The 17,749-nt window shown below is 47.3% G+C and overlaps 1 protein-coding gene across 1 annotated transcript in view; it reads left to right on the forward strand.

The window, feature by feature from the left end:
* Window positions 1-6,682: 6,682 nt before the first annotated feature.
* Window positions 6,683-17,749, forward strand: part of FADS2 (fatty acid desaturase 2) — a 45,211-nt gene continuing 34,144 nt past the window's right edge. The window contains exon 1 of the mRNA XM_054026546.1: window positions 6,683-7,146. Coding sequence (XP_053882521.1) covers window positions 6,940-7,146 — 207 coding nt within the window. The 5' untranslated portion in view covers window positions 6,683-6,939. The remainder of the gene's footprint in view (window positions 7,147-17,749) is intronic.

The following is a 17,749-nucleotide window of genomic DNA, read 5'->3' on the forward strand; positions in this document are numbered from 1 at the left end:
GAAGTGGGACATACCTGTGTAGAAGGGGAAACTGAGGCACACCACCTCATGGCATTGGTGGCTAAATGCCAAAACACCTACACTTTAAGATTAACAGCAAATCCTTCTCCTGGATCAGGTCCCTTCTGACCACAGAAATTTCAGCCCCCATATCTCTCAGTCCAATGAGTAATTTACCATTAAGTTTAAGAGCATGCATATGCTCACTGCTTGGTTGTGCAGAAGCAAGCTTTACAAATCCTGTGTGGAAAGAGGCAGCAGCTGGGCTCTGAGAAGCAGGAGCTTCATGTGTTACTTGCTGCCTGTTTCCACTCAGCAAGGGACACTTATTCCTCAGGTGCCCAGTGGACTTACAATTATAGCACCTCTTGGGCTCCTCTGCTTGTACAGGAGATTTGAGACGGGTAACAGGGGAATGGGGAGGTGAACGCCCAGCCTCCTTTTTCCCAGGGGTAAAATGGTGATTCTGCTTTCCCTCCACCCTGTACCCTCTGCCAGTGGTTTATGTTTAATTGCGGCTTGTGCTTGCTCATAAGAGTCCGCAAAACCAGCTAATTCAACCACTTCATTCACCTTTTTGTCCCACAAATACTGTTTTACATCATCACTGCACATATTCACCAATTGTTCCTGAGTAATCAAATCACATGTTTCTTCCAAGCTTGTAATGCCTTTCCCCCTCACCCACTTATCTACCAAATTTCTCATTTCATTTACATAAACCACACAACTCAATCCAGATATCCTCTTAAAACACCTGAATTTAACCCTGTAGATTTCAGGTGTAACCTGAAACTGTTTCAAAACCAGTTCCTTAAATTTAACATAGTTTGAAGCATCTCACTGAATATGTCCAGAGCTCTGCCAGTCAATTTTGCTATCAATGTGGTCATCTTTTGATCTTCAGGGATTGCATGGAGGGTGCACAGTCTCTCAAAGGTGATGAAATATTCAGCAATATCGCTGGATTCATCATGCTGTGGACATAGTCACTCCCATTTGTGAATTTTTGGGGAAGTGGAGCCAGCAGCTAGAGGATTTTGTCTCTTCAATTCCATAATAGCCAGTTCATGCTTCTGGGCTTCAATCTGGGCCTCCATAGCTCTCCTGTGGGCAGCCTCCTCCCTGGCTGTTTCTGCCTCCATAGCTCTCTTGCAGGCACCCTTTTCTGCATTAATTTCTAATTGTTTTAATTCCATCAGTCTTTTATGTTCATTTTCTTTCTCAGCCATTTGCAACCTGTGCAGTTCTAGCTTTTTCTGAGTCTTGCTCTCACTCAGGTTCCTGATTTTCCTGCCACTATTCCCTTCCCCGAAATAAGAAAACAGAAAATAACAAACCAGTATCCACTTTGTCTGTTCTCCAGCCACCACACCCAAAACTCACTTAAAATCCCTACCAGTATCTCAAGGCAATCAGCAGTGCACAGATCCTGCTGACTATGCCACTGTGACGGGTTGGATCACAGAAACCCCTTGGGGGCTGCCAACTGATGTGCCAAGACTACTTCTGCCCCTGCTTTCCTGCCGTGGTAGCTTGGGACTTCAGTGCCCTGCCTGGTTTGAGCCAGACCCACTAGCCTGCTGCCAACCCAGACCCATGTCTGAACCACATCCCCTAAAAGTAGGATTTAACTGGTTCCAAGTAATAGCAGACAGAACAAAGTGAATTACCAAGGAAAATAAAATAAAACACGTAAGTCTATGCCTAATACAGTAAGAAAACAGAATACAGATAAAACCTCACCCTCAGAGGTGTTCCAGTAAACTTCCTTTTACAGACTAGTCTCCTTATAGTCTGGGTCCAGCAATAACTCACACCCCCTGTAGTTAATGTCCTTTGTTCCAGTTTCTCTCAAGTATCCTTGGAGGTGGAGAGACTATCTCTTGAGCCAGCTGAAGTCCAAATGGAGGAGTCTCTCAGGGGTTTAAATAGACTTTCTCTTGTGGTGGATACCCATCCCTCCCCCTGTGTAGAATTCCAGCTACAAGATGGTGTCTTGGAGTCACATGGGCAAGTCACATGTCCATGCATGACTCAGAACTTACAGGTAGCAGCCATGGTTCACACGCCACCTTGAACGTCCTCAAGTAGACTTCTTATGTGGATTGGAGCCTTCCAAGATCCATTGTCCGTTAAGTGCTTCTTGACTGGGCATTTAATTTGTACATTCCTTTCTCAAGAAGCTGACCAAATGCTTAACTAAGGCTACTTAGAAATCAAGCAGGTATACAGCCAATATTCATAACTTCAAGTAAAAAAATGATACATGCATACAAATAGGAGGAATGTATTCAGTAGATCATAACCTTTACAGAGATATGTTATATGGCATATGTAGCATAAAACATATTCCAGTTATGTCATATATACATTCATAAGCATATTTCCATAAAACCTCATGGGGTGCAACATCAAACTGGCCTCCACATAGATCTTCTCCCGCTCTCTAATAGTTAGAGATTGTCTTAACCATGAAGTACAAAGTTTAATATCCCATCAAACATTTTTATTGTCATTCATTATGATAACCTGGGATATTCTATAGGCCCAACACCCCCCAGGCTTCTCAACTGCAACACACTCCAAAATCCAATCTGAGCAATTTTTTTTTGCAACAGGTAAGCTATTAAGATGCATCTGAATAAATTTACTCATGACAAGGAGGCTATACAAATGCACATATATTTCCCTTGTATTTGAATCTCTATTTGCATAGAAGTGATATGTAAGTTTTAGCTGGCAAAGCCAGAACATCTTGTTTATAGTTTATGCCTGATTTCCTGCGCTGAGGTGGCTCCACCAAAGAGGCTTTCTCTGCAGATGCTCAGCCATGCTCCTTGACCTGCCATCTTGGAGATATATAGGACCTACTTCACCTCTTGATTATGGCCTAATAATCTAAACCCACTGAAGTCAATGGGATCAGGCCTTCATACTGCATAGTATCCAGGAATAATTCCATTAAAATCAATGGAGTGACACCAGCATCAGACTTGTATTAAAGGAAAATGAGGCCTGTAGCTTTTCATAAAAACTCTCCATAGATTAGAGACAACCTGCTCAATCAGGGAGCTCTGCTTTCCTTAGAGAAATAAGCCAATATAGCCAGGATCCATACACTAGCTCTACAACAGCTGGTAACAGTGGTAGATGACATGCAAACTGATCACATGCATATGTATCCAGCAGGCAAAAGAAAACAGTGAGGCACACAGAAGTGGGCACAGGAAAGCAGCAGCCAAAGACACGGAAAGGGTTTTTGTGCTGTGCAGAAAAACACACAAGAATAGAAATTTGCCCAGCAAAAATGTTATCAGAATGGAAAATGCAATAAATGGAACTCACTTTACAAAGGGACAGGGATCTGACTTTCACAGAGCTATGCATGCTATTGACCAACAGGTCGCACAAATCGACACTGGTTATGCCATTCACAGCCAGTCCCTTCTCTTCAGCCTTGCAAAATACTGCTGCTTTAGAAAACCAATGGACACCACCCATTATAACCTGGATGAGGTCCTTATAGCAAACAGCTTCTCAGAATGGTAGGAGCAGTAGCAGTTAGCACCAGCCCACAGACACTGATTAACTAATATTTTATTAATTACTATTTCAGCCCCCAACAATATACTAGGCACAGACATGCTATGTGCATCTATCTCTCTGCTTTTTTAAGGGCATCCCTCCCTCCACCAGCAACTGGGTACAGACTAATGGGGCTCTGGCCAGGACAGCTTTCCAGCGTGCAAGGGGCTACCTAAAGTGTGAGAAAGTCTAGCACTGGCCCTGGGAGGCACAATCTGTTAAGTTATTCCACACGCACTCAGGGCAGTTATGCCACCACAAACATACACTAGGCAAAGCAGCATGGAAAATACAACCAAAGAGCACACGGTATAGGTCTTGCCAGCCTTGCCTGTGCCAGGAAACTGAATCAGCTTGTTTCAGAGTGTCCAGTTTATCCTGAAAGGGGAAGATTGGGTGTATTGGTAGAGCTGTGCAAAAGACATACAGGTGGAATAGCAAGAGGTGCTACAAGACAAGATTAATGTTCATTGGCAGAGCTGTGGAGGCATGGGACCCAGGATTGGAATAATCACGGGGGCTGCAGGACAGGATCGAGCTATGCTAGCAGAGCAGTGCAGGCACCCAGGGATGGCATACGAAGGGGCTGCATTGGCAGTCAGTAGTGAGATACTTTGAAATAGCTGTTTGGGGGGCAGAAACAGAAGAGAGGATTCATAGATTCCAAGGGCAGAAGGAATAATTATGATCATCTAGTCCAGAGGTGGGGAAACTACGGCCCACAGGCCACATCTGGCTCACAGGACCCTCCTGCCCAGTTCCTGAGCTCCTGGTCCGGGAGGCTAGCCCCCTCCCCCGCTGTTCCCTCTTGCCCACAGCCTCAGCTCACTGCACTGCAGGCGCAATGCTCTGGGCGGCGGGGCTGCGAACTCTTGCCGGGCAGCGCAGCTGCAGAGTCCGGGCCTGACCCGGTGCTCTGTGCTGTGAGGTGGCGTGGCTGGCTCCAGCCAGGCAGCTCGGCTGCCTGACCCGGTGCTCTGGGTGGTGCGGCTGTAGCGCCGCCAGCCACCAGTGTTCCAGGAAGCACAGTAAGGGGGCAGGCAGCAGGAGGGGTTGGATAGAGGGCAGGGGAGTTCAGGGGGTGGTCAGGGGGTGGGGGTGGATAGGGGCTGGGGTGGTCAGAGAGTGGGGAACAGGGGGGTTGAATGGGGGCAGGGGTTCCAGGGGGCAGTCAGGAATGAGAGGAGGGGTTGGATGGGGTGGCAGGGGGCAGTCAGGGGCAGGGGTTCCAGGGGTGGCAGGGGACAGGGAGAAGGGGTGGTTGGATAGGGCAGGAGTCCTGGGGGGGCAGTCAGGAATGAGAGGAGGGGTTGGATGGGGTAGCAGGGGGCAGTTAGGGGCAGGGGTTCCAGGGGTGGCAGGGGACAGGGAGAAGGGGTGGTTGGATAGGACAGGAGTCTTGGGGGGGCAGTCAGGAATGAGAGGAGGGGTTGGATGGGGTGGCGGGGGCAGTCAGGGAACAGGGAACGGGGGGGGTTGGATGGGGCAGGAGTCCTGGGGAGGGTGTCAGGGGGCAAGAAGCAGGAGGGGTCGGATAGGAGCCGGGGACGGGCCACACCTGACTGTTTGGGGAGGCACAGCCTCTGCTAACTGGCCCTCCATACAATTATGGAAACCCGATGCGGCCCTCAGGCCAATAGTTTGCCTGCCCCTGATCTAGTCTGACCAACCGCCTATGTAACACATGCTATAGAACTTCCCCCAAAGTAATTTTTTTTTAAACTAGAGCATATCTTTAAAAAAATACAATCTTGATTTTAACATTGTCAATGACAGAAAATCCACCACAATCCCCTGGTAAATTGTTCCAATGATTAATTACTCTCACTGTTAAAAATATACACCTTATTTCCAGTCTCAGTATGTCTAGCTTCAACTTTCAGTCACTGAATTTTGTTATACCTATGTCTGCTAAACTCAAGAGCCTATTACAAAATATTTGTTCCCCATGTAGGTACTTATAGACTCGAAACAAGTCACTCCTTGACCTCCTCTTCGTTAAGCTAAATAACTTGAGATCCTTGAGTCATGCTGCTGCAGTTCAGGATTGAGATGTATGGTAGTGCTATGTGGGAGTGGAATGGCTGAGGTGTAACAGGTGCACTTGGAGCTGTGTGAGAGGGGCGCGGGTTTAAAATAACTTGAATGTTGTAGATCAGGCTTAAGGTGAATTAACAAATCTGGGGTAAGAGGGGATTTATAAGAGTGCCATGATATGCCTGTTGCAGGTGAACCATGAGGTGTATTGGCAGAGCCATGCAGGTCAGGAAAAGAAGGGGATGCCATGGGTCAGGATTGGATTGCCCTGGAGAGTTGTCATAAATGTCCTTCCACACCTGAACGAAGGTAGTGTAACTGCTGTGCCATTATTTTTTTGCCTTTGAGCAGCAAAGCCCTGGCAACTAAGAATGGGGATCGTTTTATTATGAAGTGCCCTGGGGGCTAAAGAAGGGAATTCTCCTACCCGCTAATTAAATTGACACCAAGCACTGCCCCCAAGCAGCGAACTGTCCTGCAAAGAGACGAACCGCCTCGGCAGTAGAAGAAATTGCAATGCATGATAGCGATCCCGGCCATAATTCAGCATGATCAAAGCGGCCAAATCATGCTAATTTCAGTCACAGTCCAAATGTCTCCTTCCTAAAACCGGCACTAACTACCAATGAGATGACAGCCCCGAACCAGCTTTCTAAAATCCAAGCCAAAATGCAAATACAAACAAACAAAAATTAGAGGCGCATTAGAAATTACATCTTCCCCCCTCCATCCCTTTGCTAGGTACCCCCTTCTTGCTGCCTCTCTTGAGGGAGCTGGCCCCAATCCCAGTGGGATACAATGTCAAGGCTTCTTCGGGTTTATGCTGGAATTCAGCCTGCTTTCCCCTTCGCAAGATCAACCTCAGCCAATGGCAGCCTCCGGCTCTGCTGGGAGGCGAGCTGGGATTGGTGCAGGAGCTCTGCTGATCACTGTGGAACCCCCCTCCCCACCCCCCAATGATGAATGGAGGGGCATGCTGCTGGGGGAGGGGGAGGGCAGCGGGTTGAGGTTCCCACAGAGCAGGGTTATTAGCGAAGAGGGGAAGCCTATCCGTGCCGGGAAGAGCAGCCTAGGGGGCACTTCAGAGCAGGCAGCGGGGCGGGGTGACTGCAAAGGGGCTGGCAGCGGAGAGGGAAGGGAAGACAAAGAGAAGCCCAGAGCGAACATGAGAGGCGGGAAGGGGGGAGAACAGGGGATCAGCTGAATTCAACCCAGGGGAAACGCTCTTTCCTTCCAGCCGCCCTCCAGGAGGCGCAGGCAGGCCGGGGGGCAGCGGGCGGTTCGGGCCGGGGGAGCGCGGAGCGAGGGGCGCCCATGGGGAAAGGCGGGGAGAAAGGCGAGGAGGCAGGGGAGCGCGAGGCGCAGAGCCGGCTCTACAGCTGGGAGGAGATCCAGCGGCACAACCTGCGGACAGACAAGTGGCTGGTGATCGAGCGGAAGGTTTATAACATCACCACGTGGGCAGCCAGGCACCCGGGCGGCCCCCGGGTGATCAGCCACTACGCCGGCGAAGATGCCACGGTAAGGCACAGCCGCCTCTGGGGGGCTTTGACACCTGCTCGGGGTGAGGAGGTGGGGGGCGCTAGTGCCCGGCTGGCCGCGGGGTAGCGCCGCTGAAGTCAGCCGGGGGCACCAGGTGAGAAGCGGGTGGGTGGGGAATCGCGAGGCTTCTCCTCTCCCCCGCCCCCGGTGTTTGCCTTTGGTCTGGTGCAGCCTCGGCCCCTTGAGTCCGGGATCAAGCGATCCCCAGTTCTCTCCCTACCTGGCAGGTGGCCCTCGCGTGGGGAGCCCCGCTAGCCAGCCCCCAAGACAGGGGGTAAGCAGGGGGGGCAGCGCAGGCTCCGAAGTGGCTCTTGCAGGAGGGGGGGCTTGAGGGGGCAGAGCGGGGAGCCGCTTTGCTCTCTCCCCCAGGAGGCAGGTCTCTAGTGGGCTCTGCCGCCCTTTGTAAGGAAAGAACCGGATCCGTTTCTCCCAGGCTGCTGCCACAGCTGTTGCTGCTGCACTGAGCTTTGCCTCCCGTTTCCATGGCTTCCAGCCCAAAGAGAGCAGAGCGGAGCAGCTGCAGGATCGGCCTCTGGCTCGCTGGCGGCGGGTTCCCAAACCACCTGCCCCAGGAGCACAGCTATCGAGTCTGTGCGCCTCCCAGCCCATCAGCTCGCCGCTCGCTGCCCTGTGGCTCTCCACAGTGTGTGCCCCAGACGTCAGGGGACCGGAGAGAACAAGCAGCGGGATGAACTAACCACTTGTCTACCGTGGCTGGGGCTCCTCAGCAGAAGGGGGAGGTGGGTCTGACATCGTGCACTGCAGCTGGCTTGCCCCAGGTGTGCGTTTGCTGCAGGTCACTGGCGGTGAGGTTATTTCCAGTCACTTTCCTTAAAGTACAATGATTTCCTTTGCTGCCTCTGTACCCTTGGAGCAAAGCCTCTGAATGAATGGGCTTTGCAAATGGGCCATATTCTCCTTTCAGCTGCATTAGCACAAACCCATTGAAACCAGAAGGGCTGCAGCAGCAGACAGTACAAATGAGAGACCGCTGTGGCTCAGATGTCTCCAGTTTGTCAAAGGGCATTTGGTCTTGCTCTCAGGTTCAGCTTGTCTTTGCGAGGATTGTGCCACAGGTTTGTGGTTCTATCACTGTTGTGTAGCTTCCCCAACTACATCCCACTCCACAGTCCTCAGTGCAACCCTGTACAGTAGGAGGCAGAATGATCTCAATGTAGGTTCAGATTCAAGCACCCACTGCCAAACCCTGTAAGTGAAAGGGACTTGATCTGCATCAGGCACACAACTTTTCTATGTATCTACAATCATCAGCCACAATATGCCCCTCTCATGCAGCTGTAAAAGGATATCAAGACTAAACTGACATAGTTAACTGAGGGCTTCAGGAAATTATGAACTGGGAGTGCTCAGGGGAAGGCGGTAGTGACAAAAACACAACTCTGCAATGTAATTCACATTCTTGAGTCTTATAAGGTCCCCAGCCTTAAGGATGCGCACACCATCAGCGCCTGAATATCCATCCCAGACTGCCCAATGGCAACACACCATCAGCACCTGACCATCCATCCCAGGCTGCCTCATGGCAACACACACCATCAGCGCCTGACCATCCATCCCATGCTGCCCCATGGGAACATACACCAACAGTGCCTGTACCTCCATCATTGGTTACACCTAAGGACCCACACCAGCTTGTTCAGTTGTCATGAACCAACTCCCAAGGGCATTGACAGCAGCAGCTCCTGTTTGTGTCACACACACCACCCACTAAGGCAGCTCATATCATTGCTACCACACTGGCCCTTTCTTCTGGGTCACCTATGAACACCCACGCGGATGCTATATGATTACATGTGTTCACTCATCACAGGATGTCCCTAAAGCTGCTGACATTGATGGTTCCCATGACAACCCATTCATTCAGCATGAGCTTACCTCTAAAGATATTTGTACCAAGAGTGCCCATGCCAGCCTGGTTATCTGTCATGGGTTGCCCATGCTCAGAGTTCGTCCTTCACAGGCCACACCTCATTGTGTTCTCACAGTTGGTTCCTGTGGCATTCTGTTTATGCCTCATCTCATGGACAGCTGTCATACTGCCTTAGACCTTGAGAAGACAGACTAGATTTGCAGTGTGTTCCATGGTGCCTTTTAAACTGTTGAGTGTCCCAAGGGCTTCACAAAGCAAGAGCCTGGATACTATAATGCTGTGATTGGGATGGCAAATAGGGTACCCATTTTGGTGCACAGCTACAACTCACACATCTCTGGAAGTCAAAAACTGTTTTTACTGGGAAAAGCCAGGACAACCCCTCCCACTGACATGTTAGCAACACTAAGGAAGCTTCAACTCATCTGGACAATGTCCAACTGGGGACGGGAAGAAGAGATCTGAATGTAACATATCCAATTATTTCATATCACATCTCCCATTCCATCCCCCACTATAGCACCGAGGGTTATCCCAAATCTCTATGTGGGACTTGAACCCATGACCTGCTGGCCTAGAAGAAATTGCAGATACAATACAAGAGGTATATCTGATGACACAAAAACTCGTCTGTCATTGTCACTCTCTTTTTTCTGGTGGTGAGAGATGAACTCAGTATTAAATATTCAGGAGCTGGTGTTCTCTAGACTGCTATTGGAGTATGTTGAAACATTCCCCTCTCTGCATAAGTCTGTGACATACTTAATGAATCTCTGTCATGCTCACATGGAGGGAATCTATGACTTCACTGCCCCTGGGATCTCCCTTGAGAATGGGAGTAAGGTGTGAGAACAACAGGGGACTCAAGGGCAACCCTGGCATTTTTTATGTGTGCACGTTTCTGTCTTTTCCCATAGAGAAGTGAGTGTGACAGTGCACCCCATAAGGTTTTATGGAAATATGCTTATGAATGTATATATGACATAACTGGAATATGTTTTATGCTACATATGCCATGTAACATATCTCTGTAAAGGTTATGATCTACTGAATACATTCCTCCTATTTGTATACCTGTATCATTTTTGTACTTGAAGTTAGGAATATTGGTATACTTGCTTGATTTCTAAGTAGCCTTAGTTAAGCATTTGGACAGCTTCTTGAGAAAGGAATGTGCAAGTTAAGTGCCCAATCAAGAAGCACTTAATGGACAATGGATCTTGGAAGGCTCCAATCCACATAAGAAGTCTACTTGAGGACGTTCAAGGTGGCGTGTGAACCATGGCTGCTACCTGTAAGTTCTGAGTCATGCATGGACATGTGACTTGCCCATGTGACTCCCAAACTCCATCTTGTAGCTGGGATTCTACACAGGGGGTGGGAGGGGTGTCCACACACAAGAGAAAGTCTATTGAAACCCCTAGGAGACCCCTGCATTTGGTCTTCAGCTGGCTCAAGAGATAGCCTCTCCACCCCCAAGGATATCTGAGAGAAACTGGAACAAAAGACAGCAACTACAGGTGGTGTTAGTGATTACTAGACCCAGACTAGAAGGAGACTAGTCTGTAAAAGGAAGCTTACTGGAACACCTCCGAGGGTGAGGTTTTATCTGCATTCAGTTTTCTTACTGTATTAGACATAGATTTGTGTGTTCTATTTTATTTTGCTTGGTAATTCACTTTGCTCTGTCTGTTACTACTTGGAACCACTTAAATCCTACTTTCTGTATTTAATAAAATCACCTTTTACTTATTAATTAACCCAGAGTATGTATTAATACCTGGGGAGGGGAAACAGCTGTGTATTTCTCTCTATCAGTGTTATAGAGGGTGAACAATTTATAAGTTTACCCTGTATAAATTTTATACAGGGTAAAATGGATTTATTTGGGGTTTGGACCCCATTGGGAGTTGAGCATCTGAGTGTTAAAGACAGGAACGCTTCTTAAGCTGCTTTCAGTTTAAGCCTACAGCTGTTTGTAGACGTGGTTCAGACCTGGGTCTGGGTTTGCAGCAGGCTAGTGGGTCTGGCTCAAACCAGGCAGGGCACTGAAGTCCGAAGCTGCCAGGTCAAGAAAGCAGGGGCAGAAGTAGTCTTGGCACATGAGCTGGCAGTCCCCAGCTGGTTTCTGTGATCCAACCCATCACAGTGAGACTTTTAAGGCCCCTCAAAATAAATGGATTGAAGGAAGCATCCAGGGCAGACTCTCTACCTGGAAGCATTATGAAATGCATGTCGTGTATTTGGGGAATACATTAAAAGAAAGTGGAGGGGATATTGGTAGGATAACCGTGGGGGTGGGGGGTGGACAGCTGAGTAGCAGGCAGAAGATGCTTCTTTGAGCTGCCCTCCAGTAACATCACATGAATCAGAAAGAGACAGCTCCCTGGCTGTAATCATGATGAGCACGAGCCAGCCCCTAGAAAAGTGGTTCCCAAACTTTAACAACCCCTTTCACTAAAATGTCAAGTCTCGTGAACCCCCTCCTAAAAATGAATATTTCCAGGGATTTTCTCCCTTACCTCACCATAAATTAGAAAAGCAGTGATCTTGGAAATATAAAATGTGTTTTTATGACATGCTTATTACACACTATTTATTAATTATTATCATTACAGTATTTTAATTACATTATGAAAACAGCAACACTCTTCCAAGATCTCACTTTTGTAGCTTGTATCAGTTTTGATTAAGCCTGTTATAAGACAAGGCTCCTATCAGAGGCACCAGTAGAAAAAAGGGATGCGGGGGCAAAGACTGCGTGCACCCTGGGACCTGGGGGGCACCGCCACGCCGGAAAAGTGTGGGGGGGAGCAGGGGCTGCCAGAAAGAAAGGGGAGGGACCTGCGGGGGGTGTTCACACCGACGCGGGGGCAGCACGTGACCCTCGTCGTCCCCCTGTACTGGCGCCTCTGGCTCCTATGTTTCATCAAGGAGTATCAGATGTGAAACAGCATGAAGGTATTTAAGAAGCCAACTCAAAAAGTTCCTCCTACACAAGAATTCAGGTCTTGAGCTGTCCAAGCAAACAACGCACGTTACAACAAAGCTTAAACTTGTTCTTCATAATAATTTAAAAACAATACTAGCAACCTATTTAATTTTAAAAACAGCAAAAAATTTCTGCCTCCCTTTCTATTTCATATGAGGAGTCTTGAAGTTTAAATCTCCTCAGTGTGATAGATATGCTTGCTTTGATCTGCTTAGCTCTTGGAAGTCCCCAAGGCTCCAGGTTGCTGGCCCTGTGCTGCCCGGGGTCCCTATGGACAGCTATGTCCGCCATTACGGAATTTTTTCCCAAGAATCCCCTGTAATATTTTGTGAACCCCCGGGGGTTCATGAACCCCAGTTTGGGAACCACTGCCCTAGAAGATTCATTTTTCCCATGAACTAAATTATGCTAATCAGATATTCTCTATAATTTCCTTTGTGATTCGAGCGCTCCTTCTTTTTTCTCAGAACCTTTGCTCTGAGTGGCTGATTCTCCATGACCTGGCAGCAAGAGTCCTTGGATATTCACCCCCAAACATTAATTCTGGTTACCATCATCCTCTCTTACTTCCTTTTTGGGTCATCTTCTGGAGGTGACATCAGTCCCACAAAGGGACTGAGGAGGAAGGAGTCTAGTGACCTGAATTAACATTTTGAGGGAATAGCCATGGAGGCTTGTTGTCAAGTAAGAGGAAGGATGGGCCAGTGGTTAGGGCACTAGCCCAGGGATTGGAAGAGCTGGTTTTAAGTCCCTGTTCTGCCACAGACTTCCTGTGTGACCTTGGGCAGGTCACTTGGCTCCCTGTAGCTCAAGCTCCCATCTGTAAAATAGAAATAGTAGCACTTCCCTACTTCACAGGGATGTTGTGAGCATAAATACAGCAGAGATTGTGAGGTGCTCAGATACTACAGCAATGGAGGCTATATACATATACAGACGCTCCCCGACTTACTCGAATTTTGTGTAAGTCGGAAACGTATACCCGGCAATTACGCAAAAACAAAAAACAACACCCCTCCCCCATTTCTAGCTTACAGAACTTTTTCCGTAAGTGTGGATTTGCGTAAGTCGGGTTTGCGTAACCTGAAAAGGGTACATAGATAGAACTAGTGACTCAGGACAAAGTTTGCTTGGGCTGGGTCAGAGGACCAAACAGAAACAGTTCCAAACTGTACCCAGTGGAAGTTTGTGCTGAAGGCCTTGTTGACACTGGGGATTTATCCCAGTTTCAGCCATTGGTGTAGCTGTATCGGTGCTAACCCTTGGTGTTCACAAGGCAAACTACGATGATGGGAACCAATGGGTCTCACCCCTGCTTGAAATGTGCCTGTGCAAATCATGGCTTTCCTTGTCCACACTGGGGGTTTGCACTGGTGCAGCCAGTGACTGAAATCAGGACCAATCTTCCAACATAGTAAAGGCACAAACTGAACCTATCTGACTGCAAATCATCCCTTATGGTAACAGGCTTTCACTTTGATCCTCATTTGCTTATAAAGAGGGATTGTTTAGACACTTTGATACATGATAACCCAATACAAGAAAGGTTTCTCTCTCCCTGGTTGAGGTGGAAAGGGATCAAATTGCTCCCAGAACTAATGGGAAAGTCCTGACTCCCTGAAAAAATGTTCATTATGAAAATCAGATTTTTTTTTTTGGCTTACTATATTCAATGTTATTAGGCAGCATATTCTGCCTCTTCCCTCCTGCTGAGACTCTGGTATTTTACAGCTTTCCTAATCTATACATTATTCCCATCGACTTTCTTTTTCTTTCTCTCCCTCCCCGTGCTGGCTCCCCACCTTCTCCCTGCTCCAGCCCTTGCTTCTCATACAGTGATGCTAATATCCTCCTCTCTGTGTTTCTTTAGCCCCAATTTAAATGACTCAGATTGACATGCCCCCTTCTTCCTCCTTGCTCATCCACTTCCTCCAGCAAAACTGAGGTGGACAGAGCAGTTTTAGGGCCTGATCCAAAGCCTGTTGGAGTAAGCTGAAAGACTCCCTGACTCCAACGGACTTTGGATCAGGCTCTTAGCCCAGTATTTTCAGAAGGGTTCAGCACCCACAATTGAGGACAGATTTTGAAAAGAGCTCATCTCCTTGTGACATTACACCCCATGAGGTTTTATGGAAATATGCTTATGAATGTATATATGACATAACTGGAATATGTTTTATGCTACATATGCCATGTAACATATCTCTGTAAAGGTTATGATCTACTGAATACATTCCTCCTATTTGTATGCATGTATCATTTTTGTACTTGAAGTTAGGAATATTGGCTGTATACTTGCTTGATTTCTAAATAACCCTAGTTAAGCATTTGGTCAGCTTCTTGAGAAAGGAATGTGCAAGTTAAGTGCCCAATCAAGAAGCACTTAACGGACAATGGATCTTGGAAGGCTCCAATCCACATAAGAAGTCTACTTGAGGACGTTCAAGGTGGCATGTGAATCATGGCTGCTACCTGTAAGTTCTGAGCCATGCATGGACATGTGACTTGCCCATGTGACTCCCAAACTCCATCTTGTAGCTGGGATTCTACACAGGGGGTGGGAGAGGTGTCCACACACAAGAGACAGTCTATTTAAACCCCTGGGAGACCCCTGCATTTGGTCTTCAGCTGGCTCAAGAGATAGCCTCTCCACCCCCAAGGATATCTGAGAGAAAATGGAACAAAAGACAGCAACTACAGGTGATGTGAGTGATTGCTAGACCCAGACTAGAAGGAGACTAGTTTGTAAAAGGAAGCTTACTGCAACACCACTGAGGGTGAGGTTTTATCTGTATTCAGTTTGCTTACTGTATTAGGCATAGACTTGCATGTTCTGTTTTATTTTGCTTGGTAATTCACTTTGTTCTGTCTGTTACTACTTCGAACCTGTGACGGGTTGGATCACAGAAACCCCCTTGGGAGCTGCCACCCTATGTACAAAGACTACCCCTGCTTCTGTATTCTCTGCCAGCTCAGGACTCCAGCACCCTGTCTTGCTGAGCCAGACACTCCAGTCTGCTGCAACGCCGACCCAGGGTCTGAATCACTTGCCCCAAAGCTGCAAGTTTACCTGAAAACAGCTCCCAGAAGTGTGCTTGTCTTTAGCACTCAGATGCCCAACTCCCAATGGGCACCTGAATCCAGATAAATCCGTTTTACCCTGCATAAAGCTTATGCAGCGCAAACTCATAAATTGTTCGCCCTCTATAACACTGATAGAGAGATATGCACTGTTGTTTACTCCCCCAGGTATTAATACATACTCTGAGTAAGTTACTAAATAAAAAGTGATTTTATTAAATACAGACAGTAGGATTTAAGTGGTTCAAAGTAGTAACAGACAGAACAAAGTAAGTCACCAAGCAAAATAAAACAAAATGCGCAAATCTATGTCTAATCAAACTAAATACAGATAATCTCACCCTCAGAGATGCTTCAGTAAGTTTTTCTCAGACTGGAAACCTTCCAGGCCTGGGCACAATTCTTTCCCCTGGTACAGCTCTTGTTCCAGCTCAGGTGATAGCTAGGGGATTCTTCATGATGGCTCCTCTCCCTCCTTGTTCTCTTCCACCTCTTTATATATCTTTTGCATAAGGTGGGAACCCTTTGTCCCTCTGGGTTTCCACCCCCCCCTCACTGGAAAAGCACCAGGTTAAAGATGGATTCCAGTTCAGGTGACATGATCACATGTCACTGCAAGACTTCATTACTCACTTGCCAGCACACACATATACAGGAAGACTCACAGGTAAATACAGCCATCTGCAGACAATGGGAGTCATCAAGATTCCAAACCATCCTTAATGGCCGACACTTTACATAATTACAATAGGCCCTCAGAGTTATGTTTTATATTACTAGTTTTAGATACAAGAGTGGTACATTTCTACAAATAGGATGATCACACTCAGTAGATTATGAGCTTTGTAATGATACCTTACAAGAGACCTTTTCCATGAAGCATATCCCTGTTACGTTATATTCACTTATTACCATATTTTTTCTAAAACTATCCCAGTTACATTATATTCACTTATTATCATGTTTTTATAAAACCATATAGACTGCACAACGTCACAGAACCACTTAAATCCTACTTTCTGTATTTAATAAAATCACTTTTTACTTATTAATTAACCCAGTGTATGTAAGGAAAGCAGGGGCAGAAGTAGTCTTGGCACATCAGTTGGCAGTTCCCAAAGGAGTTTCTGTGATCCAACCCATCACACTCCTATACAGGTCAGTTGTGGATAATGAGCACTTGAAAACCTGGCCCTTAGTGTTTAGACCAATAGGAACATAGGACTGAAAGGTTTCAGAGTAGCAGCCATGTTAGTCTGTATCCGCAAAAAGAACAGGACTCCACATTCTACAGGACATTATCCTCTGATCCCATTGATGATTACCAAAAGAAACTATACCATCTGCTCAAGAAACTCCCTGAAAAAGCACAGGAACAGATGTTTACAGACACATGCCTAGAACTCCGACAAGGGGTATTCTATTTGCTACCCAAGATCCATAAACCTGGAAATCCTGAACGCCCCATCATCTCAAGCATTGGCACTCTAACAGCAGGATTGTCTGGCTATGTGGACTCTCTTCTCAGGCCCTACACCCCCAGCACTCCCAGCTATCTTCGAGACACCACTGACTTCCTGAGGAAACTACAATCCATCGGTGATCTTCCAGAAAACACCATCCTGGCCACTATGGATGTAGAAGCTCTCTACACCAACATTCCACACAAAGCTGGACTACAAGCCATCAGGAACAGTATCCCCGATAATATCATGGCTAACCTGGTGGCTGAACTTTGTGACTTTGTCCTCACCCACAACTATTTCACATTTGGGGACAATATATACCCTCAAGTCAGCAGCACTGCCAACATTTTTATGGCTGACTTAGAACAACGCTTCCTTAGCTCTCGTCCCCGAACACCCCTACTCTACTTGCGCTACATTGATGACAACTTCATCATCTGGACCCATGGAAAAGAAGCCCTCGAGGAATTCCACTATGATTTTAACAATTTCCATCCCACCATCAAACTCACCCTAGACCAATCCACACAAGCGGTCCATTTCCTAGACACTACTGTGCTAATAAGTGATGGTCACATAAACACCACCCTATACCGGAAAACTACTGACCGCTATACTTACCTACATGCCTCCAGCTTCCATCCAGGACACACCACACGGTCCATTGTCTACAGCCAAGCTCTAAGATACAATCGCATTTGCTCCAATCCCTCAGACAGAGACAAACACCTACAAGATCTCTATCAAGCATTCTTAAAACTACAATACCCACTTGCTGAAGTGAAAAAATTGACAGAGCCAGAAGAGTACCCAGAAGTCACCTACTACAGGACAGGCCCAACAAAGAAAATAACAGAACGCCACTAGCCGTCACCTTCAGCCCCCAACTAAAACCTCTCCAGCGCATCATCAAAGATCTACAACCTATTCTGAAAGATGATCCCTCACTCTCACAGATCTTGGGAGACAGACCAGTCCTCGCGTACAGACAGCCCCCCAACCTGAAGCAAATACTCACCAGCAACTGCACACCATAAACACTAACCCAGGAACCTATCCTTGCAACAAAGCCCAATGCCAACTCTGTCCACCTATCTATTCAAGTGACACCATCATAGGACCTAATCACATCAGCCACACCATCAGGGGCTT

Source organism: Malaclemys terrapin, chromosome 4, assembly GCF_027887155.1.
Source record: "Malaclemys terrapin pileata isolate rMalTer1 chromosome 4, rMalTer1.hap1, whole genome shotgun sequence".
NCBI lineage: Eukaryota > Metazoa > Chordata > Testudines > Emydidae > Malaclemys > Malaclemys terrapin.